This window comes from Oryzias latipes, chromosome 17 (genome assembly GCF_002234675.1).
Source record: "Oryzias latipes chromosome 17, ASM223467v1".
NCBI lineage: Eukaryota > Metazoa > Chordata > Actinopteri > Beloniformes > Adrianichthyidae > Oryzias > Oryzias latipes.
The window spans coordinates 4,627,179-4,653,342 of NC_019875.2; the positions used below are offsets into that span (position 1 = coordinate 4,627,179).

The 26,164-nt window shown below is 43.7% G+C and overlaps 2 protein-coding genes across 8 annotated transcripts in view; both read left to right on the top strand.

The window, feature by feature from the left end:
* Positions 1–629: 629 nt before the first annotated feature.
* On the top strand, positions 630–11,757 carry rab12 (RAB12, member RAS oncogene family). Its single transcript, XM_023965346.1, has 6 exons — positions 630–1,038; positions 1,797–1,857; positions 4,284–4,422; positions 6,869–6,958; positions 7,703–7,807; positions 9,791–11,757. The coding sequence occupies exons 1-6, from the start codon at positions 813–815 to the stop codon at positions 9,896–9,898; spliced, it is 729 nt and encodes a 242-aa protein (XP_023821114.1). The 5' UTR covers positions 630–812; the 3' UTR covers positions 9,899–11,757.
* Positions 11,758–11,867: 110 nt separating this feature from the next.
* Positions 11,868–26,164, top strand: part of mtcl1 (microtubule crosslinking factor 1) — a 62,252-nt gene continuing 47,955 nt past the window's right edge. For all 7 annotated transcript variants that reach the window (XM_023965336.1, XM_023965337.1, XM_023965338.1 and 4 more), the window contains exons 1-3: positions 11,868–13,102; positions 17,453–17,677; positions 17,836–17,994. In XM_023965336.1, coding sequence (XP_023821104.1) covers positions 12,305–13,102; positions 17,453–17,677; positions 17,836–17,994 — 1,182 coding nt within the window. In that variant the 5' untranslated portion in view covers positions 11,868–12,304. The remainder of the gene's footprint in view (positions 13,103–17,452; positions 17,678–17,835; positions 17,995–26,164) is intronic.

Genomic DNA, 26,164 nt, shown 5'->3' on the forward strand with positions numbered 1-26,164 from the left:
ATCTCTGCTCCACTACTTTGCATTACAATGTAGAACACCAAAACACGATGCATTACCATAAAATCCATTCATCCATCTATCTTCAGATCATGCTGAACCCCCTTCGTGGTCATGGCGTTGCTGGAGCCTAACCCAGCTACTGTTAGGCAAAGGTGGGTTTCGCCCTGACCACACACACACCCAATCAGGCACACCTCGGGTAATTTAGAGACACCAATTAACCTATGATCACAAAATACACTTCAAAAATACTTTCAATATTTAAAACACCCCCCACCCAAAAAAAAAAATCTGGTAACATTATTATCTATTTGTTTTTTATTTAATACCATTAAATATACATTTTCCACAAATGTATGTTAGATGCATACTTTGAACATGTCAATTTTATCATGCAGTTCACCTCATTACCAGATTTAAGAAAAACAGTTGACCTTCAGGTTTGACTTTTTAAAACTCTCCTACAGGACAGTTGACAGAACTGAATGTCTTTAAATTAACCTCTAATGTCGTTTAAATTGACGATTTTTCCCCCTTCGAGTCCTGGTTGTGGTTCCTGATCCACATGCTGGTGATCAGCAGATGTTTGGCTGCCGCCTCTGTACCAAACACCCATGGAGGAAAACAAAGAGGCCCAGGGAGCGGATGTGACGTCATGACAGCCTCAGTCTCTAATGGCTGAACATCAACTGACGGCGACTATCAAACTTTTACCCTCCTCAGCAGAAGGTGCAGAGCTACTGTTGACTTCTCCTCGGTGGTAACTTCCCTACGCGTATTTCTGTCTCTGGATTACAAATGTGGGCTTAGAAATGGATCCGAGGTTTGACGTCCCGCGGAGGGCCGCCGGCGGCAGCGGGGGCTCCGCGAACTCTTCTCCCGCCCTCGGAGCTCAGTCCCGCCGCAGGAAGATGCCCCCCAGACCGGCGGATTTCAAACTTCAAATTATAATTATTGGCTCCCGTGGTGTTGGTAAAACCAGCCTCATGGAGAGATTCACGGATGACACTTTCTGCGAAGCCTGCAAGTCAACCGTAGGTGAGAAAACGGCGTTCCTGGAAGTGTTTGTGTACTTTCACACAACTAGCTTAAAAGCATGTAGCAGAGGGGGCTCCGGCTATTTACTGGAATAATATAGTTTTCAAGTACAACATGAACACCGTCTATGTTCTGCAGTTTATATAGTTTGAATGGTGGAGGAATTTAATGCAGTCCATAAACCACGAATCCATCATTATTTGATTTGTTTGATCAACAAAAAGTATTTGTTTGTCGCCAAAAATATTTTATTTATGTATTGATTAATATACGTTTTGTTCAAAAGTATTTGCATTCTACTATTCATTTTTTCTCAAAACTTTTCGGGTCACCTTTTGCTGCCTAAAGTACTTTTTTGTTTTTGTTTTACAGAAACATGTTATTCCAACGCATTAATAAATGTGTTTTTATATGTGTTTTAAGTAGCAAAGTTTGTCATTTGTTGTTGTGAAATGAGGTAAACAGTCCTGTGACCTGTGATCCAGCTGGCCATAGTGTCCAGTCCAAAAATAGTCTGACAGCCAACTGCTGTACCACAACTCCATTTTGTGTCTGGTCTTTTCCATGACAGGGCCCTGCTTCATCAGATCTGGCTTTTTCTGCCACATGAATGACAAAAGAGCTGTTGGACTTCTTAAAAAAGGCCTTTCCAATCAGATTCCAGTTACAACTCCAGTTCTTTTTGTCATTTGAGTCAAATGGTATTAATGTTATTCCCACATCAGAAAAGCAAGGTTAACGTGTGATTTGACTTTTAGGAGTTGATTTCAAAATCAAGACAGTGGAGCTGAGAGGAAAGAAGATCAGGCTGCAGATTTGGTGAGTACCTGGGAACATATACTTCTGCAAAGTGTTTATTTATTTTATTTTTTTTTGCAGTCTGCAACAACACAAACCAAAACCCTCTATCTGTGTCCCAGCTGTGTGCATGGTGTTTGTTTTTCCTGTTTATTCCTGGGGGGTATTCCAGGAAGCATGTTTAAACTAGCCTGACTTTAACCCTGAACTCCGGCTGAAATCCACCTGAACTTGCTTACTCTGGGTATGTCGGTTCCAAAAGACCGGATATGAGTTAGCGTAATTACGCTCCACTTGGTAACCCTGGGTTAATGCAGGTGCACAGCAAGTACATAAAGACATTCTCAATGGATCGCCGATTTCCAGAGTCACCATGGAAACGCGTTGAGAAAAAAAGAGCGCTATATTAAGAGATTAGATTAGATTAATGATGGCGAATGGAGATTATACGCCCATCAAAAAAGTAATACGGCTGCATCATCAAAAGAAAGAGTATCTGCTTGGAGAAAAACAACAGACTAAGTAAACGCACAATATTCTGGATCAATTCTATTTTCATTGTGACTCATAAAACTTATCCACTTAAATGAATTTCTTCAATTGTTAAGTAATTTAGTTAAATGTTTTCAACCTAATTCGTTACGTCTACCCAACTCAATATTTTTTTACCACTTAGATTTACATATTTATCTAACTAAATGTCATATTACTTGAATTCAGCTAAATGTTTTTCCATCTTAATTTATTGTACTTCTTGAACTCTCGTATGTCTTAAGTTAGACCCTGCAGACATTCTCATTTTTATAACAATAAAATGATTCAAACAAAAAGGATTCACCAAATGAAACATAAAATCTTTTACCATTTCTCGGACTTTAACATCACACCACAAAGTAGTACGGCTGCTTAAGGTTATGTTCAGAGCATGAGTTGCTATGGCAACTTGACATACCCTGAAACATACCTCCATTTCTGGAACCAAAAGCTGAGGTTATCCGCTCCCTTAGCCTCAAACTTACCATGGTTACTAGCATAACCTGCTTTCTGGAATACCCCCTTGCTCCTGCATTCAAACAAGTGTTTGTGCTGGCAGGAAACCTTCAACGTGATGCAGACAGCAGCCTGCAGTTGGCTTAATGTCTGCAGTCTTGGAGCTTTCTGTTGCATTAGGCAGATGTATCTTTTTAACCTCTGATTTTGCATTTTAGTTTGTGATTAGACCCACACATTTGAATTGACTTCAGCCCAGCAGTGAGTTTCTGTCCTGGCTTTGATGCAGCAGTATGCTGGACCGGGTCTTTTGCAAGTCAAACACCTGATTTAAACTCATAATGCAGCAGGTTTCAGTCTGCATAGTTGCTGTTTGAATGCTGCAGACGTGGATGTTTACATTTGTATGATATGTCTTCCTGATGTAGCCCAGATTAAACATTTCTTAGTTCTTAGACGCAAAAAAGTATGTCGGCCCATCCCTACCTGTTACTTTATTTCTCAAAACCTGGACTTTAGTGTAATTAAACACAAAGTAGATTTCCCCCAAAAACTCTCCCATAATACTGTACAGCTTTTCACTGTTTGAATGTGCAGGAACCCCCCCCTAGGAAAACTGTGGGAACACACTGACTATCTGAACAAATGTCACGTTTTGTCCACGTGGTGGCGCTTTGGCTCAGACGTGGGGAGTCTTTGGCTTGTTGCACTAACCCATCTGTCTGCTCACTAACCTCCTGTCATGACATCACCATCACCTCCTCCACGGTGACCACACTCCTCCACCCACCCTCGATCGTTGCGATGGGGATAGGCGGGGCGACTGTGTGGCCGTCCATCTTGAAATCCCCTCATGGAGCTCTGCCGCTGCTGTGTCCAGCCCGCGCTGCCACTGTGCTGCTGTTTCTGTCCGCTCTTCTGCTCGTGACTCATGGGGGGAGCGTGACGGCTGAAGGTACAGTAACGCCACCCGCTCTGCTTCACGCTGCTCGTCTAATCATCGGAGCTGCTTTGGTTCAGTGTCCAGTTTAAACATTCTGAATCAGCAGTGCAGTTTTGTAGTAACTGATTTGTGATCGAAACCCTTCACTTGTATTTTTCATTTCTATTTACAATTTCAACTCAAAAAAGTGATTTAGTGTCATATTGCTACCAGAAAAATCTCATCATTCTGTTGCTGGTTTAATCTGCCACTTCTAGATTTTAGAAACAATTGTTTTTTTTTTGGTTTCATTTGAATCATGATCACTTTAACCCCTTCACGCCGCATGTCACTAATTCTCAAAGGACCATTTAACCCACAACTTAATTTAGCATCAAAAGAAGATTTGTATGTAATTGGAAATCAATTCAGGCATGAAGGGGTTAACACATGAATCCAAAGTGCAGCTGATTTCTGCAGAACTGAATGAGGCCGGAGCGCACTGGCATGAACACGAGCTCCATGTTGGTTTCAGGGACACTGCCGGACAGGAGAGGTTCAACAGCATCACGTCTGCTTACTACAGAGGAGCCAAGGGCATTGTGCTGGTTTATGACATCACTAAGCAGGAGACCTTTGAGGACCTTCCTAAATGGATGAAAATGATAGACAAGGTAAGGAGCAGCACATGTGTGAGAAGGTCTTTGGTTTAAAAACTCCATCTTTCTTTTTATGGAGCCATCGACTTTATTTGGAGCAATCAACACCACTTCTGTCTTTGCAAAGTCCCGACGTGTTCAAAGCAGAAGTCATATTTCTGCTTCCTCCTGGTTCTTTGAAGCAGTTGACTGTATTTTCCTCCTGCCGTTAAACGTCTCCAGTAGGGGTGTGTATTGGCAAGAGTCTGGCGATATAATACATATCCCGATATTTTACAGAAACATATTTTCTTTCTTTTTTTTTAAAGAATATGACTTTGAAAAAACTCAACCTGAATTTCAATACGTCTTTCACTGTAATAAAATAGTCAAATTCAGTTTATTTAATGATCATAATATTAAGCACTGCAACTGTGTCTCATATATGTTGCTTTTACCCAAACACATTCACAGTGCTTTTATTTTGGTAATTTATAAAATAGAAAGGGAACAGTCAACATTGTCTGATTTCCACAACAAAGAATGAATGTGTCTTAACCAATAAGTTTCTATTAGGGAAATAAAATTCTGTTTATTTTCAACACTGCTTAATGTAGCTTCTCCAATGCTTTTAAACGGTTCAGGAGCCTGGATGGTGCTTCAAAAATAAGGGGGGGTTTACACACTGATTCTCTCTAGGAACAATAAAGTGTGATGATGAGGCAGCAGGACAGAATGAAGGAAAGTTGATTTAATGTGACAAAGATACTTTGTTTACATATCAGTCTGCTCTGCTGCACCGTTGCAGCCACGCTTCTTCTCACACGTGGAAGTAAACTAACGCTCCTCGCCACAATGTTGGCCTTTCAGAACGTTGTACAAAACTTGCTAAAGTAGAAAAAGAAGGTCGCTAAAGTAGAATCTATAGCTGGGAGGTTCTGCAGAACTTTAGGCCGCTTTGCCGATAGCATTTAGCAGATGCTAAGCGCATTAGCCTCTTAGACGCTGCTGGGCTTCATTATCTATCTTATTTATCTGAGCCGCTAAAAAGCACAGCAATCCACGTTTTTATATGTTACTGGCAGCAACATCGCTCAGAGTTTCTGTTTGGTATCCATCCCAAGTAAAAACTAAGTAGTTCATGTCTCATAACAACAGAACAAGCTGCCTCTGGCTGCAGTCTTCCTGTTGTCTTGTGCAGAGTAGAGCTGCTCTAAGAGGCTCCGTGTTCTCTGCTGCCAACTAGCGGTGGGAGGGTGAAGTGGACAACAAGAGTCTGACACTGAAGGATGCTCAGAAATAATTAAATAAATATCGTCCTGGCTACATTTTGAATCGGTACAAGTATCGCCAAATGAACTATTGCAATATTTTGCTGAATCGATTTTTTTCTTACACCCCTAGTTTCTAGAGCAGCAGATTACCCGAAACAATAGAGGTTAGTGGAAAGCCTTTCAGTCCTGACTGGAGAGGAGGGTTTGCCGTGTTCTTATTGGTCTGGTGCAGAAAATCCTCCCAGTAATGGCCGGGAAAAAAGAATAAACCTGAAAAAAATTCAATATTGATTTATTAAGACCATAAATTATTTATGCTTTGAACTAAGTTTTTGAATAGATAACATAGTTTTTGATATTTTATCATTTTTCAGTATATTGTATTAAAGAAAACTCCATACTTGTTCAGTTTAGTATAACAAACTTTAAATGGATGAAGTTTGAAAAAACAAATGCATTAATTGTGTTTAATCCCAAACCAAGAAGAATTGTGACCTCATGCAATATAATTGAATGGATTTAGTTTTTGACAGTGATGTCCAGCCCTTAAAGATTTTTCTGCCTTTCTGTTGACAGAGGAGGTGGTTTTTAAAGGCGTATTACATTGATATATTTCCCAAAACTGCAAAAAATGACTTTTTTTCAAATTTAATGAGTCACGTGACCAACAACCGGATGGCGATGAGCTGCTTGGTAGGAACTGGCGGCACCAGAGCTCCCACAGCATCACAGCTCATCAAAAGTTGAGCGTGTCATGAACAGCTTCTCTGGAAAATCACCAACCACCATTTCCCACAATGGCTTCATCAGTAGCCCCTCCCACGTGTAAGGAGCTCGCCGCTCCACGGCCTGAAGAGGACGCCGACGTCTCCTTTGATTGATGATGCGCTAGTGCCGTGGCAGAAAGTTGAATGTATCTGCTGTCAAAGTATTGATCACATCCGTCACCATGTTTCTGAATGACTGCATGAGGGAGTAGGTTTGTGTTTATTTGCATATTTATGATTTAAAGGAAATGGTGTCATAGAAAAATTGTGTTTTTTCGACATTTCTAGAATTTCAATAAAGTTTTGTGTGGGATGGAAACGCAGCTATTGTCACCTGGTTGAGACGACAAACCCACAGATCCACACTAAGTCATTTTCTGAATCTTTTTCTGACGCCTCCTGTCCTCAAGTTGACCCTCTGCTGTCTTTGTGTCATGGCAGTACGCCTCAGAGGAAGCAGAACTTCTGCTGGTTGGAAACAAGCTGGACTGTGAGACGGATCGGATCATCTCCAGACAGCAAGGAGAGAGGGTGTGTTCAGCACAGACCTACACAGCCCACACGGGCAAAAATGCACCGTGTCTTTATGAGCAATCTATTCTCACCAGGTCTACAAATGTTGTCAGTTTGCACATTTGCAGAAAATATGTATAGGTAAAAAAATATACAGATTTTATCCAGAAGGACAGGCCAAGCTGTTGTTGTTTTCACAAAAGAAAATAAATTTTCCAAATGCGTGCGGCCAGCCCTGAACCTGTTTCCTTGGCTGCATGGACCTGGAGAAAGGGTGACGGTTAGGATTACAGTTGCATTTAGGGTCAAACCACCAAATAGTTCCTGTGTGCGGCTGTTCCTGCAGCTCCCCGCTCCTCCAGGGAATGCAGAGAACACAATTCACACATCTAGGTGCGTGACAGATAATGGAAGCTTAATTTTAAATATGCGCGGCTCAACAAAATGCAAACATCGGACGCACTTAAAGTACGTGCAGGAAATGCCGCAATGCGCAACTTTTTGTGCATCAACTTTCACAAAAACACATTAGTCAAGGCTGTTGCTTCTTTTTCAGCAGACTCTAAAATAAATATCATCCAAACACAAATAAATGCATGTTTTTTCTAGAACTGATACATAGTGAGACTGCCTGCTTCTCACAAAACGCTGCTTAGAGAAGCGATGTTTCTGATCAGTGGGGGAGTCGGTGCTTTACTGTTGCCTCTCATTCAGAGTTTGTTCTGATGATCTAAAGCTCCTTCCTCTTTGTGGGATTTGCAGTTTGCCTCTAGGATAAGTGGGATGCGTTTCTGCGAAGCCAGTGCCAAGGATAACTTCAATGTGGACGAGATCTTCCTGAAGCTGGTGGATGACATTCTCAGTAAGGTTGGTGCTGTGCATTTCATTTGTAAAAAAAAAAGCTAGACTGACATCATTAGAAAAGGGCTTTCAAATGATGATGGTACAAAAACTCAATCTCGTTTTCATGCAACTCTACTGTCTGTGAAGATTCTCTGTCGTTCGGGTCACATCAACTCCGATTCTGTGGCAGAACTTTAAAGGTTCGTGAAGGAGCTGTTCCCCTGCTCATCCGAGTCAGAACTGCACATCACAGCGGCTTCCTGAGTTCTAACTGATGCAGATGACCAGACGTTCTCGCATAGAGAAACAATTAAAAAAAGGTGTTTTATGCAGAATTGAGACCTTTTAATCCTTCCATCCTTTCAGTAACTTTCATGGTCCTGCTTGTTGCTGCAAGTCCTGTCCTAAACCTGCTTCTGCAGTTGTCCGACGGTCACTGAGATCATTTTCAGGGTCCAGTTTTTGGTCTGCATCGAGGCCACAGCAGCAAACCCCGTTTCCACAGGGGGGAAGAAGTAGAAACCAGGACACTCTGACCCAGAATTCGGTCAATTTTCTCCACACCTCAAGAGCGAGTTGACTAAACAGTGTGCCTACGTGAGTGCACGTACGTGCACGGTCATCCTTCACATCACACGCTGCAGAGCTGCATCTGTACTGTCAAGAATCCAAAACACGGTCATGTTTTAAGGATGGTTTTGTTCCGATTTCATGTCAACTGGAGGCAGAATTAAGAAAAAGGGCTTTTTCTGCTCCGCTTTAGTAAATCTGTCCTTGTTTTCCCTGCAGCTTTGAATTTGACTTGACAGTTTGTTCAGACTACAGGTGACGGACCAAACACCCTCTTCTCATGGGGGAGTTTTTCAGCACAAAACACAAACAACTCATTTGTGATGAAAAAGAAAACATTTCATAAATTAATAAGCAGAAGCAAAGATTGATTAGAAATCAATGCAAGAGTTCCTCAGAAAAAAAAACTGTTTTCATGATGTTGTGACTTCTTCTGTTTGTATTTAATGTAATATCATTTAAAAAAAAAACACCTATAGTTTTTCTTTGTAAAATAATGCTATAACTTGATTGGTAGATTTTTTTGATCTCCCTGTCAACTAGTCTGGTGAGTCAAAAATGAGATTTTTATGTTGCACTTAAAAGCTTCAAAAAGTTGATTTTGCACGAAACAGGCCCTTTAACAGAAATTAACAGCATAAACATGCACAGCTTTGACTGTTCTGTAAGCACAGGGCCTTTGCTTTCATTCTTTACTTGTATGAAAAGGTTGTTTCTTTTTTTTTGTTTATGACATGAAACAAACATCTTTTTTTGTCGTCTTTCCTTAAAAAAAATGTACTTACTTCAAATCTCTTACCTTTTAAAGATCCTCTCCGAAAACTGTTTTTGTCCTTTTTAAAATGTTCTTGTGGCATTTTTCTGATGACGGAGGACATACGTTTAAGAAAATTAAACTCAAAGTGACGTTTCTGGGTATTTCTTTACTCAAACCGTTGTGAATCAGGAGCAGATGAAAAAAGGCCGTTTGAAAATTAATTTCAAGTTTTCCTGCTCTGCTCCATTCTGATCATCCACCTGCAGACAAACGGATCCACGAACGTCTTTGTGGTCCTGGTCGGAGCTGGAATCTGGATCACAACTGGATCACTCTGATTATTATTACTTTCAGGTTGTGAGGGGCTGTAAGCTAGTGGGAGAGGCTGTAAATGGGTAGATGATAGGAATTGGAGCCGTTGGAGTTGAGTTTTATCCACAACTTGGAGGAGAATGTCTGAACTCCTGCCGCTCTGCAGAAACTATGTTCTAGAAAAACACAACAGGTTTTGGATTTTGGCTGATGATTATAATTAAGACAGCTGGGAACGCTTTGAAAATAGGTCAGAAGACGATCAGAGCGCGACTGTGAGAAGTCATTGTGTGACCTGTTGTGGGAACTGTCGTGCTTGTTGCTTTCGTGTGCTGCACTAAGTTGTGTTTCTGCTCCTGGTTTTGCAGATGCCTCTGGAAGTTCCCAGCAAGGAGCTGTCCAACAGCGTTCTGTCCCTGCAGCCGGAGCCGGAAGTACCGCCAGAACTGCCCCCGCCCCGCATGCGTTGTTGCTGAGTCTCTCCCATCATCCCTCTCTCACAAAGCACATAGAAACCCCAGCGTGCAGTGGACACGTGGCTCCACTGGGGGGCGACACACAGCAGCTGTGTGGATGGTTGAAGGCTGCTGTAAATGATGCATGAACTGTCAAAGCAGCAGTATTATCTTCCTCCGTTTCTCTTCTCAGATATGCAGCATACACTAACCTTTAGGCCTGGAGATTCTTCTTTATCCTAGTACCACCTCACTGTCTACATGTGACCCCGACTACCTCATTGCATCGATGGTTAACCCAGCTGTGCCTGCATGTGCCTTCCACATAGAGAGCTCTCCAGGAAAAGTTGCACATTTTCTAAGGGCAGTAATATCCTTCTCTCTCTTTGTCTCCACATCTTGTCCAAGTTAGCCCGGCGCATCACCTCTGGAAGACAGAAAATAAAGAGAAGTTTACTCTCTGGGTTCACAGCTGAACTACTTTATATACAGATGAACATTCTTTAAGTCATTTGGGTTGAAGGAAGCGAAACACACCGTAAACATGCCGTGGTGCCATGATGACCCACAGAAAAAGGGCCTTGTTTTTATTTTAGTGGTGATTCTAACTTATTCCGTTTTCTAGTATCTGTAACTGCTATATATATATTTTTTCCGAGGATGTCATATTTGACACTAGAGTCTCTCAGTGAAGGGGGAGAACAGTTGTAGTTTAGCACCCTGAAGATCAGTGCAGCCTCAGCAGAGAGTGAGGCTCAGAGTGAACTGGAGACGCAAAGAGAGATGGGTAATGTAGGCTGGAGCAAGTAACCCTTCACTACCTGAGGATGTGGAGAGGAAAATCAAGTGCACATCTCTTTTTTCTTTATTGTGACTAATATTTCTGTGGTGTTTGTGTTTTATTGCTAAACTCCAAGTTTCCTTTTTTGGGGCAAAGTGCAAGGCGGTTTTGTTCAGTGTTCGACTCAGGAAACTTGAAAAAAGGCCTGATTGTTTTTTTTTTTTTTTTTTTTTTTTTGAGGACGGGCTCAATCAAGTCCGAGTGTTGAATCCAACGAAAGGTCTGGTTTCTGGGACGTGGCAGCATTTCGTATTCAAGTGCCAGATTTCATACAAATACACCCCCCACCCACCCACCCACCCTCCTCCATGCAGTCCCCCAAAAAACTGCAGAAACCAGATCAGCTCTGTTGAGTCATGTCTGATAAAAAGACGCTCCTGCAGAGTCTTTGAATGAAATGTTTTTTTTCTGACGGCTGCAATGTTAAATCCCTGCTTCAAATGTTCCTTTACGGAGCGGACAGGAATTTCCTTCACGGTTTTCTCCCAACTGAGTCCATGTCTGACGTTTATTTAAACCCACTACATGGACATATATGTGCTATACTTCCTCCCGTGCTCTTAGAAAACAATAATCCTTCATATGTTTGTTGAGCTGTGGCATTTAGGGGGAGATATGATGTTAATGTAAATTTGATGGCCTAAAAAGACTTTTTTTATTGACGTTTTATGCTCAATTTTAGCTTTTAAAGGTTTAAAAAGGCACCATGTCCATCCAAGAAAAGGTTTTGTACCAAAATAAAATCCTTACATTTCTATGATTGGACTCAGTCAAAAGGGTTTTTGTAGAAAATCTAGAATTTTTGTTTTCAGAACAGGACCTGTCTGTCTTTTTGCTACTAACCCCTAAGTGTAACAACCAAGCCTAATACTACATCTGACATGCTTCGATCTGTATTCTTTAAAGGCGCAGACTTTACTTTGTATTAAACCTGTCTTCATTTTTTTTGTAATTCATGATGGAAAAAGCAGGTTTGTTGTATTTATAACTTTTTGGCATTCTGGAACTAATGAGATGCTATTAAAGATGTCTATATTTATTGCTAGACCGGAGTCTTTCATTTGCTGTGGGAATCTTCATCAACCGTGACGCGCGCTCTGAGAGGAAAGGCGTGCTCCGTTCTGACATGCGCAGCAGCGCGTGCGTGTCAAACCTGGTCCCGGAGTAAACAAGGGGTGTGCTGGCGGGGCCAGGGCGCATGCGCGCCGTAGGAGCTGACGAGCGTCGAGCCTCGCGCCGCAGTGATTGCAGAGCTTCACGGGAGCAGGAGGACGCGCGGGGATGGAGAGCCGGCCTGCGGAGGAGGAGGAGGAGCGCCGCCGCGGATCCGTCTGACCAACTTTGGCTCCTTCAGGCAGCGGATGCCACCTGTCACTCACCGGGTCTGCGCCGATTATCCGCGTTTACCGGCAGCCTTTCCTTCGAAACGGGACTACGGGGTCACAGCAGCCGGGATGGAGTGAAGGAGACCTCGCAGACCGCAGGATGCGCACCCCGGTGAGGAGGGGAGCAGCGAAACCGGGCAGCTTTTCTGCGGGGCCGCGAATTGATCGCTTCCTCCTCCACTCCGCTCCCGCCGGTGTATAATGGAGAGCTCCAATGGCTCCGGTGGCGACACAAAAGCGCACAGCCAGCAGCCGGAGAAGAAGAGACCGAACCGAGCGCCGTCCCCGGCCAGACCCTTCCTGAAGGATGTGCCGTCCCGCTCCGCCAAACCACCTGCCATCGGACCCAAATCCCCCAAACTCTCCAAGCAGCAGCAGCAGCAGTGCGCCCCAGTGTCCTTAGCCCACCAGAACCGCAGCTCCAGACGCAGCACAGCTGGGTCCAAGGAGAAACCAGCCACAGTCAAAAGTAGCACCAGGTCTGCTGCCGCGAAAAAGCCCGCAAAGCCGCCCCAGCACGCAGCAACCGAGCCCAAAGCCGCCAGCACCAAGCCGGACACCGCTGGCAGTCCGGTCCTCACCAAAGGCAAGAAGGGGAAATTACCCGCGGGTTCTCCGGGCCCGTTCAGCCATGGATCCCCGATCCGGGTCCCCACAGGGGCCCGTCTGGCCCGGGTCACTCAGACCGACAGCAGCTCCGACTTGTCGGATTGCCCGTCCGAACCGCTGTCGGACGAGCAGAGGGCGGCACCTGCCGCAAGTAGCGACGCGGAGTCCGGTACCGGCTCCAGTGACCGGGACCAACCGGGAGCGCCAGCCGCAGCGCCGCCGCGCACGAGCGACTCTCCCGCCGCCAAGGGAAGCGCGCGCGCACAGGACAGCAAACCGGAGAGCGGCTCCGCCGGCGCACAGGTCAAACAGCCCGCAGCCAAGGAGGTGACCGAGGAGGATCTGCAGCGGGAGATCGAGGATCTGAGATCTGAAAACGACTACCTCAAGGTGCGTGGCTGCCGTCTCTCAACAGGTTCACGCAGTCAGTCAGTCAGGTGCATTCAACCCCTAAAGTTAGAACGGACTGTTTTTATTGTCCTTCAGACAAACTCCTGAAAATGTCAAAACAAGCATCAGTTTAATCCTGAGGGATTCCCCGCAGATTCGACTGTTTCCTCTCAAAATCAAACTTTTCACATCTGACAGTCTGCTGGCTCCGTGGATGTGGGAGGGTATTAATAGTTTGATGTTCTGGGTTCAGATATGAACGCATCTTTATTCGTCAGGAATCTGTAAACTCGCGCTCTGCGTTTCTGGTTCTTTTCCCATCTTTCAACTCTAAAGTTGAGGAGAGTTTATCAAAGACCAAACCTCCTTTTTGCCAGATGGGACGTGAATGTATTTGCATAAGACTGATGAGAGTATTATTTCAAACGTGAGCTCGCTCGAACGCGCGCGCGCATGTCTGCTGGGCCTTCCTCCCTGGTTTGGTGGAGACACAAGAGACTTAATCAGCTTTGCTGGCTCTGCTGTGATGGCTTTATCCCGCAGGAGTTGATCACATTCACATGTCCCATGTGTGGGGGGCTCAAACACCCTCCTGCCTGGTTGTCAGTCTGCCAGCTGGGTCTCTTAGGTCCTTCTGCTCCCCCGTGCAGCCCCCCCTGCCCACAGAAAACAAGGCCACCCCCTACTGCTGCCCTCTCTTTGAATGCAAAAACGTGTTTGCCATCCTTCCTGCAGATTTTGTTTCTTAAAAAAGAATAAAGTGAAGATGGATTTATTCTTAGTTTGTCTTTTAGGTTTCACTGTAGAAAAACGTTGATTTGATAACCTGCAGGTGATTATCACCTCACCTATTATCTGTGTGCAGGCAGATAATCAATTAACTGATGAGTCAGTCCAGTTCTTTCAGAGCAGCGCTAGACTAAAATGTACAGCATATAAAGCTGGTTGTTTTTGAAAACCTGTTTAAAATAAATAATTCAAATGTTTGAACTGACAGTTATGACAGCAGAAAATCCTTTTAAATGTTTCCCTTTGATCAATAAGCTCTACTTTATCATAAGATATTTTTGCATTAAATAATTTGAACTGCTTTTGCAATCCAGAATCAACAAACTCTAGCTTTTCTCAACAGTTTAGCAGGTTTCACAGCAAAAAAACGAAAGCAGTTTTTTTTCCTCCAAATTATTGAAAATGTTAATATTTGTTAATTTAATTTAGAACACACTTTTCCTTTCAAAGGAAGCCTAAAAGCGATCTCTTATTTCCCTCAAATAAATAAGAAAAAACAGATAAAGCTGTTTCACAAATTAGAAAAACATTTCTGTCCTGTGTCTTTATAAAGACCCACTCCAATGAGGAAAATGGTGTTTTTGGTGTTTTTAACATGTTCTTGGAGCATTTCTCTCATGATGGATGACATATATGAATAAATATATAAATAGCATTCCTTGGTATTTCTTTATTCAAATTGTGAATCAGGAACCAATGAAAAAAATGCAGTTTAAAAAGATTGAAGCTGTGACATTGAAGCTTCAAGTCTTCCTGCTCTGCTCCATTCTGATCATCCACCAACAGATCATAAACAGATCCATGAACGTCTTTGTTTTCCTCGTCCCAGCTGTAATCTGGATCAGAGCTCTATGGCTACAATATTGCCCACCGTTTTTCTTGCAGCACTAATGTTAGGTTGGGGTGTAAGGATTGTAAGCTAGCGGGAGAGCATGTACACAGATGGATGATGGGAAATGAGGGCAGACTTAGTCCTGTCCACAACTCAGAGGGGAGTTTCTGATGAACTCCTGCCGCTCTGCGGAAAATAACACTTTTTAAAAGTTATTTTTGCCTAAAACAGCATGCTCATAATTAAAAGACCACTGGGAACGCTTTGACAACAGATAAAAAGATGATGGGAGTGGGACTTCAACGTCCAGCATGCAGTGACGCCTAGTGGCACAATCTGTAATATGGAACCAACTGAATATTTTCCATCTTCTACATCAGTGTTTCCCATCCCTGGTCCCTGGGGCAGACTATCCTGCATGGTTTCCATGTTGCCCCGCCCATGCACACCTGATTCATCATCGGGCTCTGCAGAAGCCGGACAATGACGGTCATCAGAGGCTGGTGTGTCTGAGCAGAGCTGGATTGAAAAAATGCAGGACAGTGTTCCCTGAGGACCAGGGTCGGGAAAAACTGTTCTACACAAAGTACCAGTTGACTAAAACTAGCGTAGACCCCAAGTATGCATTCAGCCAAAACTTATATAGTTTGATATAATCAGTTGTGGCCCTGCGACAGACTGGCCACCTGTCCAGGGTGTCCCCTGCCTTCACCCACGAGTGGCTAGGATAGGCTCCAGCAGCACCGTGACCCCGAAAGGGAAAAAAACGGGTTTACAAGATGAATGGATCAAAAATTAGTTATAGCATCTGCTAAGTGGAGATGAGGACACTATAAAGAGTGGTAAAGAAGCAGCTGTGAGCCAGCACCCAGCGTTTACGAACATCAGGAGTATTGTTTGCACACACCTGCTCCCAGGAGACCGCCAGGTCTGTCTTTGCTTTTAACCTGCCCATCGATTGGCTCGACCTTGTGAGAGGTCGTCAGCTCCTCCCCACGGGGCCCAGCTGGGATCTCAACAGCCCATGTGGGCTTTTCCAAATGAGGATAGATTTACTTTTCTTTAATGGACATACTCTTTCCTCCATTTATGGATCCAATTGTTTTTTTCATCAGGGGCCAGTCAAGCTTTTTAGAATATTGATCCCTCAGAAAATGTGTGGTCCCCTCATGGTTGGAGGCACAGATGCGGACAAAGTCAGACTTGGATGTCGCAGGCAGAATGAAACATATGAATGCACCCAACCCTGGAGATAAGATGCTTACAGGCATCTAGTATTGTTACATCATCACAGAAGTGCATGCAGTCCTGGAACTCATGTAATCATGTGAAAGTATTAGCATAATCCACCAAGGTGTTTCATATTACACTCTCTATTTTACAACTTTTTTAACGTGAAACCATTAAAAGCTGGCTTTTAAATGTGAATGACATTTTCATTCCGGCCTAACATTGATCTACAGTATATATGGTTTATGCAGAACAATGAGAAAAATATGGCACCTTCAGCTGCTGTAAGCGTCCTGAGCTGCAGGAAGTTTCCCAGATCAATCTCCAGGGAACGTTTCTCCTCTTATCACGTCTCCTGAACTCTTGTCCTTTCATAACAGTTTTGTCCAAATCAGGTTGAAGTCGCTTTTGGTTAAAATTTCCAAAAGAGGTTTGCAGAGATTGGATCCTCTGCTGTCATTTCTTTTCAAACATCACTACTATCGTGACACTGTGTCATATTGGAGCAACTTGACGAGCAAAAAAGGGATCAGCAACTGAAAGGTTTTTCTATTTTACTCTCCTCTTTCCTGTTCCTGCAGCCTTTCACAGGCTTTTAATAGCAGACTTGATTAAAAGAGAAGCTGTTTTTTTAAAGACAAACATTGAAACAGGATCATTTATCATTAGTGTTGTTGAAAAAACACATAAATATGTGGATGACAAGCATAACCACATGAGTGCGCAGAAGGATGACTCTTCCTGTGTCTTTAGGAAAAATATAAAAAAAAGAAAAAAGTTTTTGGTCTCATGTTTTATAATCAACTTGAATTCACTTGTGCTGTAACTAAATTAATCTGGGAAACAGTTTTGAGCGCCAGGATGGCTGTTCGGGAGCCTCTGATGCTGCTGTAAGAAGCGCACAAACGTTGTGTAACAGCAGGGATTTTCTGGCAGCAGCTAGCGGCTGGGTCGTGTGATACTTCAGCTTTCCAAAGACGCTTTAGGAAAACGGCCCCCGTATCACGCCGCACTGGTACATCTGTGTCTCCCTGATCACGCAGAGCTCCACTTTGCTGGCTTTGTCTTCATCCTCAGAAGAGGTTTCCCTCCTCTTCGGAATGAGGTTTCGCATCTTTTCATGCACTTCTTCTTCTCCTGTCTACGAGAGTGCGTTTGGTGTTTGCTGAAATTGTGCTTCATTGTTGCTGTTTCTTTTCTTTCAGTTCTTTATTTGTGTTAAAGTGTTGAAAATTCTCTATAAAATTCTCTATACATAGAAAAACAGAGAGATTTAGAGTAGCGTTGAAGATGCTACTACAATTCTACTGAGACTGGGATTTCAAAATCCTCTTAATCTAAGCCACATTTTTCCTCGTCTGACTGCTGGTACATGAAAACGACAGTGTTTCAAAGAAATACTGATCCACTTTGCAATTTAGGATGTGCTTTACCCCTAGAGACACTGATGAAATGTAGGAAATCTTTAAGAACTGTTCTGAACTCCTGCATGTCCTCAGGATGAAGTGGAGGAGCTGCGTGCAGAGATGGAGGAGGTCCGAGACTGCTACCTGGAGGAGGAGGTCTACCAGCTGCAGGAGCTGCGAAGGGAGCTGGACCGCTCCAACAAGAACTGCCGCATCCTGCAGTACCGCCTGCGAAAGGCGGAGCAGAAGAGTCTGCGGGTGGCTCAGACAGGCCAGGTGGATGGAGATCTGCTGCGCGGCCTGGAGCAGGATCTGAAGGTCTGGCAGCGCTGTTCACATTTGACTAATGACAAGATGCCAAACATCACAGCTATTGTTTATAGTGTAGAATAGACTGTAAATGCGAGCTGCTTTCTCGGTGCACATGTGCAGTACTGACGTGTGCTTCCTGTATTCTGGGATGCCGCTGACCTCAGGTCGCCAAAGATGTGTCGGTGCGATTGCACAACGAGCTGGAGATCGTTGAGGACAAACGCAGCCGAGCGGAGGACGAGAACGAGACGCTCAGGCAAAAGATCATCGAGGTGGAGATTTCCAAGCAGGCGCTGCACAACGAGCTGGAGAGGATGAAGGAGGTGAGAGGATGAGGAGGTCTTTGTCAGATGTGGGCATTACTGCAGATGCGACTGTCGGGCTGCTGCGGAGAAAGTAGTGAAGGTTTGGAGCTTTGCTGAACTCTCATTCCTCACAGTTTCCGATGGTGTAGAAACTTTTACGTTCTCGTGAATCCTCTTCTCTAAGGAAGTTTAACATCTTGTGTCAGCCAGGATTATTTGGTCTGAAATGAATTCAGTCAAAATATAAAAGCCTTAGTAAAACTAAACAACACTGCTGTTAAAGATGTTTAAAAACTTTAGATTTAACGAAATACATTTCCCAGAGGCCTTTGCCACTGACTGCAGGCACAGAGTTTTCCACCACAGACAGTTTGAGTTTGTTGGAAAAAGTCTGGGTTGTTTGTTGATGACTTCTTTGCCTTGAACTGTAGGAGAGCGCGGAGTGAGCGCTGGAGGATTGGAGGTTTGGCGGAGTTAAAGACAGGAATGCCGGATCACTGCTCTGAGCTGTACCGGTGATGTAACATCACTATGAAAAGCTGAACTGCCCCGTGCATTACATATTTTAGACCTCACTGACCTCAGGCCAAGTGACGAAAGTGTTGCATAAGTCTTTTGGGGTTTGTTCAGAACCCAAACTTGAAAACCAAGAGTTAGTGTTTGACAGGAGGGGGTTGTAATCTTTGCTTTGGTGACGCTAAAGTTTAGCTTCATGAGGAGTCAGGCGAACAAAGGCTTTTCTCCGTGATGCTCATGTTCAGCTGCTTAGAATAATCAATGATGACGGCTGCAGGTAACTTGCCGTCTGCCAGCGAACAGAAAGAAGGTTAATCCCACAACAGTCTCTTCCAGGGACTCTTGTGTTTGTTTCGTACTTAAGCGCTGATCCGTTAACTTCCAGTCATAGCAGCTCCACTGGTTTAGAATCTATACTCTGCTTGTGACCTTTGCTGCGATGCTTCCAGCACGGCTGTCTTCAAAGACGACTTGTCTGCGCAGACTGGACCCGGAACAGAAAATCCATCTCTGGTCTGCTTCTGCAGCTAAATTCCAGGTCGCAGTCGTGACTGTAACAGCCTGAAAGAAAACAACCGAAGGAGCCACACTGGCAGGAGAGGAGCTGCATGCCACAAACTTTTGATATCTGGAGGTGTCAGAGCGCATTTAAAGGCCTCGGTGTGCTCTGCTGATGCTGTGCATGAAGACAGTTTTGCTCTGGATGCTGCTGGAGTGATGCATACATGCATGAGCAGATCAGTGGAGGGGGAGAGATGGTAGACGGCCTGAGATTGCAGACGTGCCAAATGAATGCAGATTTTTTGGTGTGTTTGTGGTCCCCTGTGTATCGTCCCAGAAAAACTCACTGCATCTGTGGATCTGTTTAATGTAAGGAAGCCCCAGACGCACACACATGAATGCACGCACACACACACACCCATTCATGGAAAAACACACACATGCATGCACATACACATACAAACACACACACACACACACACACACATACATGGAGAAACAAATGCATACATAGAGAAACACTCACACATGCATGGAGAAACACACACATATATGCACACACAGACACACACACACACCTATACACGGAGAAACACACACAAGCATGCACACACACACACTCACGCATGGAGAAATTCATAAAAGCATGTACAAAGACATGCATAGAGAAACACGCACAACATGCACACACACATATACATCAAGAAACATATGCATGCACACAAATACACACACGGAGAAATTCACGCATGCATGCACACAAATACACACACGGAGAAATACACGCATGCATGCACAAATACACACATGGAGAAACACACACATGCATGCACAAACACACATAGATGTTCAAGTACAGCATTTAGAAGTGCCTGAAAACTCCCACCTTTCAGTTGGTGTGTTGATGGCTGAAAACGGTAAATTCATTCTGCGGTTCCCAATGGTTACTTTTTAAAGTTAAAAGCAACTTAAAATCTCGGCAGCCTCTGCCACGTCTGCGGCCTCTGAGGCGTCTGAAGCCTCTGCGACGCTGCTGCATAAGTCCCGTCACTGATTTTGTTAAACCTGTGTGACGAGCTTCCTTCACTCTACTGCAGATGTCAAGAACGGAACAAAAAAAACATCCCAGCCTTAACCCAACTCACCTTTGGCTCACAGGACATGAATGGTCTTCTTACGTTTAGCTTCTCTTTGGGCGGCTTTCTCTTGGTGTGAAGGAGGATTTGAACAGAGCATCACTTGGTTTTGCATAATTAACGAATCAGGGAGGAAATCCTGTTAAATCCCACTCTCCTATCTTCTTTGATCAGCTCTGGATTTAAAGACCACTGCGTCCTGTTGCGGGGTCTGTCCTCTGCCGCCAGGATAGAGGGACTCCATCCCAAAGATCTGCATTCTGGCATGGATCAATCCCACTCCTACAAAACAGCCTATCATCTTTTTATTGGGGGTGGTGGTGGTGGTGGGGTGGGGGTCGGGAACACAGTGGCCAGCCGTTTGCCCTGACAGCCTTAGCCGATGCAGAAGGGCTGCTCCTGCAACATGCCGGCTGTGGTCGGTGTGAAGGCACACAAACCCGGCTGAGATTTTTCCTCCTCTGCCATGAGACAATGGACTCGCTCATATGTGTAATGAAAAGGAACTAATGAAATGTCTGCAGGCAGAACTGCAGCATCAGGTGATTTATTGAGTCTCTCCAGGTTTTCTGGGCTGAATTTTTCTTTCATTAGAACCACACACTAACCCTTTGCTCTGTGCTGCTGCTCCTGGACCAGCAGGTGTTTCTGATGATGCACTCAGACTCAAACGTGCCAAAGTCAGGTGTGCTGCAGAAAGCAAGTTCAGCATCAAGATCTTCTGGTTTGACGCGGTTAGCTAACCGCAGATCTTGAGTAACCAGGTTACAGGAAGAATTTGTCACAGTGACCAGGAAACCTCCTCTAGAAAACCGGTTTCCCTGATCTCCCATGCTGCTTTGGGAAACCAGGTTTTGGTTTAAAGCATACTTTTAAAAACTGGTTCACAAGAAAACCCGCATACTGAATGACAGTATAGATAAAGTGCCTTTATCATGCAAAATCTACTTTTTGAGCCAATACGGGTTTAGTAATGTTCATTCCTCGCAAAAAAAACATCCCCAAACTCTGTTTTGATCCGTTCATGCACTTCTGAGTATTCCTCTAAAAACCTGTTCTCACATTGTGACATCACAAAGGAAGAACTGCCCCTTTCAGGAAGAGTGTGCTGCCAGCCCCGCCCCCAGGCTAACACACGCCCATATTCTCAGTGGAGCTAGCAGTGATCGGCTAAACGCTTTCATTTTGTATACACAATGTGCACATCGTTTTTTGTAAAAGTTTGGATGTTGTTTACCTCTGAGTGGCATAATGAACTGCAAAAAACACTGTTTTTTAATAAAAAACGTCTTTTTTATTGTACCAAAGGTAATATATAATGATTTATTTGGATGTAGTTTCTCCTGAAAGGCTTAAGAATGGCATGATACGGGACCTTTAAAACTTAGCTTCTGTCAAACTGGTCGTGTTTAAAGACGAGATACAAGCTTTAATACCGGATTGAAAACGTTCAACTCCCTTTAATTCGCTCACATTTGGGAAATGTGAGAGAACTCTCCCCTGGGGGAGCAGTGAGCTCCAGGGACACCCAGGCTTTGACTGCAGGGAGGAATGAGGTCTCCCTGAAAAGCCACAGTTCCACTGTTTCAGGGCAGACACTCTACCACAAGGCCACTCTGCAGGAAACATAAATTATGATTGATTCTTTTAGTATGTCCCTCTTTCATCCATCCCGACCAGAGTCATTTATCATTTTAAAATTCCACTTTAAAAGTTGTCATAGACGTATGTGATTTTTTTTTTGTCAGTAGTTCCACATGTCCGACTTTGTTCCTCATACTAATGTTTGGGTTTAAAATATTGTTTGATTGGTGTTGAAATGCTTTTTAAATTATCCTTTATAAATTTATCCCATTTTTCTTATACAAAAAGATTCTTTCAGTTAGATTATAATATAAGAATTCATCATTTTATATCATCTGTTATGTTAAAAATCTTTTTCATAACCAATAATAACTACTTAAAATCAAAAAAATGATTTCGAATTCAATTAATTCATAAATTAAATTAAATTCAGTAAATGTTGGGGGAAGACGGGACATTCTGCCGTTGCAGGACGAAACCATCAACTTGTAAATGGAAATTAATTGAATTCAGAGTTTGGCCGTTAATACCGCTCATGTTTTCACTGAATGTGAACGACATTTTCTAAAGGCCTCTCACTATCTCTGAACTTAATTTCTATTTCCCGTAAACGACTGTTTTTCCGCCTTGGCATCAGTTTCTTGATGCCGTTTTCAGCCGCACCTCATCCCCACTTTTTCTCTGTTTTTATGCAGATTTAATGAAAGATTTGAACAAACTCTTCAGATTATTGTGATTTAAAGATCTCAAATCAAACACAAACACTCGTTTTTATTCCTGAGTTAATCAGCTGGAAAAAAACAAAATAAAAACAGAGGCAGTTTCTCCAAACCAGCCGGCGGGCAGCAGATTTGTCCTGCTCACACTCGTCGCCTCAGACTTGACTGACAGATTTAACAGCTAGAAATCGTCTGACGGTATATGTATGCTTTGATTTATGCATAAACTGTTGAAATGTTCATGTGGACCAAAAAGAATGCAGCTTCTCCTCTGGGCAGCTGCTCTCTCTGCAGACATGGTGGGGAAAACGATCAATTGTTAATGCCGTGTTCTGCTTTAGCTGGCTTCAGTGTCCACTTCCAGGAAAAAAAATCTTAATTTAATCTTCAAATAATTGATCTGTTTTGGGTTTTTTTTCACGTTTATTCCTGCAGAGACTATATGAAGTCAAAACCTCACTTGTCTGCATATTAATCATAAGAATTAATCTTTCTCCTTGTGGTGATGAGGAAGATCTCTGCAGATGTGTCGTTCCCCTCGTTTCCCCGCCAACAAGCCTCACTGTTTGGGATGCCTCTGTCTTTGATCACTGCCTCTGCATAACTCAGAGGATCCAGCTCCATCAGGATGCACCACAATGACTGTACGAGACCGTAGGTTGGTAGTCGTGAAGCGCTGCACAAGCACGAGTCACTGCAGAGCAGCAGCTTCTGCGTTTTTCCTCATCCTCCGGTTCTCCTCTCTGTCATCTCCTCCCATGTTGTGGTTTTAAAGGAATCTCATTGACCCAGTTAAAATCTTGTGTCTGACTCCAGCAATGAGGAGGGAGGCAGAGGAGGCTGGAAGTGAAAAGCTGCTGCAGTCCTTGTTATCATGCAGCTGCTCTGAAACTCACGATGGAACAGGACAGAGAGGGAAAACTTCACATAAGGTTAATGCAGTGTCCACTTTTCGGAGTCAGCCATGTTGCTCTCGTACATGGAGCTGCGAGATGGGCTCGAAGCTGCGGAGCTGCAACCATCTTCTGAAGACTGCTGTGCGAACAAAAGAAAATCAGACCCATCAATATGCTGGAGCTCCCCCCTTTGAAGCTTAAATCTGTAAAAAAAAGTCAGTCTTCTCCATCCATCCTGGTGGATTTTTCTGATGCATGTAGACCAGAAGATCCTGGGGGGGGGGAAGACAGCCACGGAGCCTCAGACAGCTTCTTTAAAATCATTTCATAAACTCTGTTGCTTGAATTAAAAACATGAAGGCTTCAGGAAATGGAATTTCAAACCCCTTTAAAAAACGTTCTCCGTAGCTGATTTTTGCTCATTGACAGTACACTACAAACAGATTTGAGTAATTTGGATGAAATATTACATTGAAGGTCTATATCATACTTTTCTTAAGGTTTTCATAGTAAACTAGATCCAAATAAATGATCAAATATTACATTTAGCACACTAAAAAACGATTTTTTAAAATGAATTAGTAGTTATTTTCGCAGCTCATTTTACTATCCAGAAGTGAAACGACTTAAACTCTGAGGCTCCGCCTTTCCCTACTTGACATCACATTAGAGTCGGCCTCTGCAGCATGTCTGTGTTTCTCCCACGAAAACAAACAGCATCCAAACTTTTGCAAAGATGGTTGTCCTTATTGGGTGTTTAAAAGGAAAGCGTTTAGGACAGCGGGTTGTCTTTTGCAAGGAATTAATAGACACTTAAAATCTCAAAAAAATAGATTTTGCATGAAGTAGGCCCTTTCAAATAAATGCCTTTGAAACCCCAGAAACAAGAATAGTAAATCTGGTAAATTCTTTTTCTAAAATCCACATCTAAAGTTGGTGCAATATCAGAATAAATGACAAGGATCAGTTCAAATGTAAATTAGCATCTGAACCCTCAGGTCAAAAGGGAACCAGTGAGATTTTGAAATTAAAAAATGCAGCAGCTTGGCGGGCTGGAACTGCGGGTGAATCCGGGTTTTTCATCTCTCCTCCAAACACAAGGAGGGGAGTGGGGGGGGGGGGGGGCACTGCCTTGAGTCAGTTATTGTAGGGGGTGTTGTGAGTCTTATTGTGGGCCTTGCCAAAGGTTGTAGAGGGAGAGGGTGTCACTGGATGGGCTTTTGCCAGCCGACACCCATGAAAGGAGGACGTTGGCTGGAGGAGGCTTCTCCATGCAGTCTTTCCAAAAAGTAACTTTAACTTTAGGAGCCTCCGACCCCCTTCCAGTCCACGTTTCTGTTTTTGGTATTGCTTCATGCTCTCCTTAACTTCTAGTTTAAACTTGTGATTTTTTCCCCCCACCATTAATCCCATTATTTAAAAGTTGCCAACTATTTTTTAGGATTAAGCTGCTTAAACTATTTGCTAACATTCAAAGAAATAAATTAAAAATAAGGAACACCAAAGATTCTGTGAAAATGTTAAAAACCTCGTTAATTTCTTCACAGAAAATCCAAACAAGTGTCAATAAAAGCAAAATTTTATTTCTGGAATGACTTGAAAAAGCAAAATGCAAACTCTGGGCGTGGCTGCAGGAGACGACTGCTAGAATGCAGTCACACCAAAGAGAAACAGGATTCTCATTGCTCTGTGCATTCAGCATGTTCATGGATGTTAGTTTTTTTTCTGGTATTGGTGTTAAATATGGAGGAAAACTAACTTTATATTTCTTGGATCTTTTGCATAGAGGAGTCGTCTTGCTAAAGCGGTCCAGTTCTCATCTGCAGATCCTCCTGAATGAATCAGCTGCTGCTCTCCTGCTTCTCATCATTCTGACAGCTTGTTATTTGTCTGGGAATTAATAGCAAACCCCCCCCCCCCCCATTGGCTCTTCTGCTGTCATTTCTGAACCACAGTCCTGACGTGAGCATCAGCGAAGGCCCCGCCCACCTATTACCAGCCTTTTGTGAATAGTTTGTTGCACACAGAAACTGGGGAAAAGGGGTGAAGGGGGGGGGGGACCTCATTATCAGTCCCCCACTTTCAAAATGTCTCCCCCAAAAATGCCCCTGTCATGAATAATTCACTCACTCTTGTCTGTTTCTTGTTAATGAGCCAAAAGACGAAGCCGTGGCTCAAAGGCACCTTTGTGCTGACGGCGTGGCGAGGGCAAACACGCTCGTTTCACGGCGACAGAGAGACGCCGCCAGACACCTCTGTCTCCGGATGTTACAGGATCATCTGAAGGACAAGCTGTAAATTCATCTCCAGAAGCATGTCCAAAGTCCGGCCCGTCGGGTTTCATCAAATCTGTGACAGCGTGGAGCGCCACGCGGTTTCCACAAACCGTGTGGAGGGTTCCTCGATGGTGGTGGGCTAAAGGAAGTTTGAGGCCATCGTAAACCTGTGGCAACACTGTCACACGACACTTCCGTCACACGTCCAGCTCATTTCTGAAGTGTTGACTGTATCAAAGAAGAAAAGTGGACAGTGAGGGCCGCCGCTCCCAGCACAAGAAGAAATTGGCAGAATTATTTCACTGAAATATAAAACGACTAGATCTGCCCAATATACAGAGAGGCTGTGGCTGTTTTCAGGAGGTTCAGCATAAGAGGCAGACACGGCAGGCTAGCTACGACACACTTGCTGTCTTTGGGCACTCCTGCCCTTTGGAGATGGCTGTTAGCTGGACGTGATGCCGGTTGGACTCTTGTCTTCTTAGCTTTCTGAGAATCCCACAAAAAAGTCTGGTTTGGGATATTTTTGACTGCACCTGCCTCTCTCATGAACATCTATG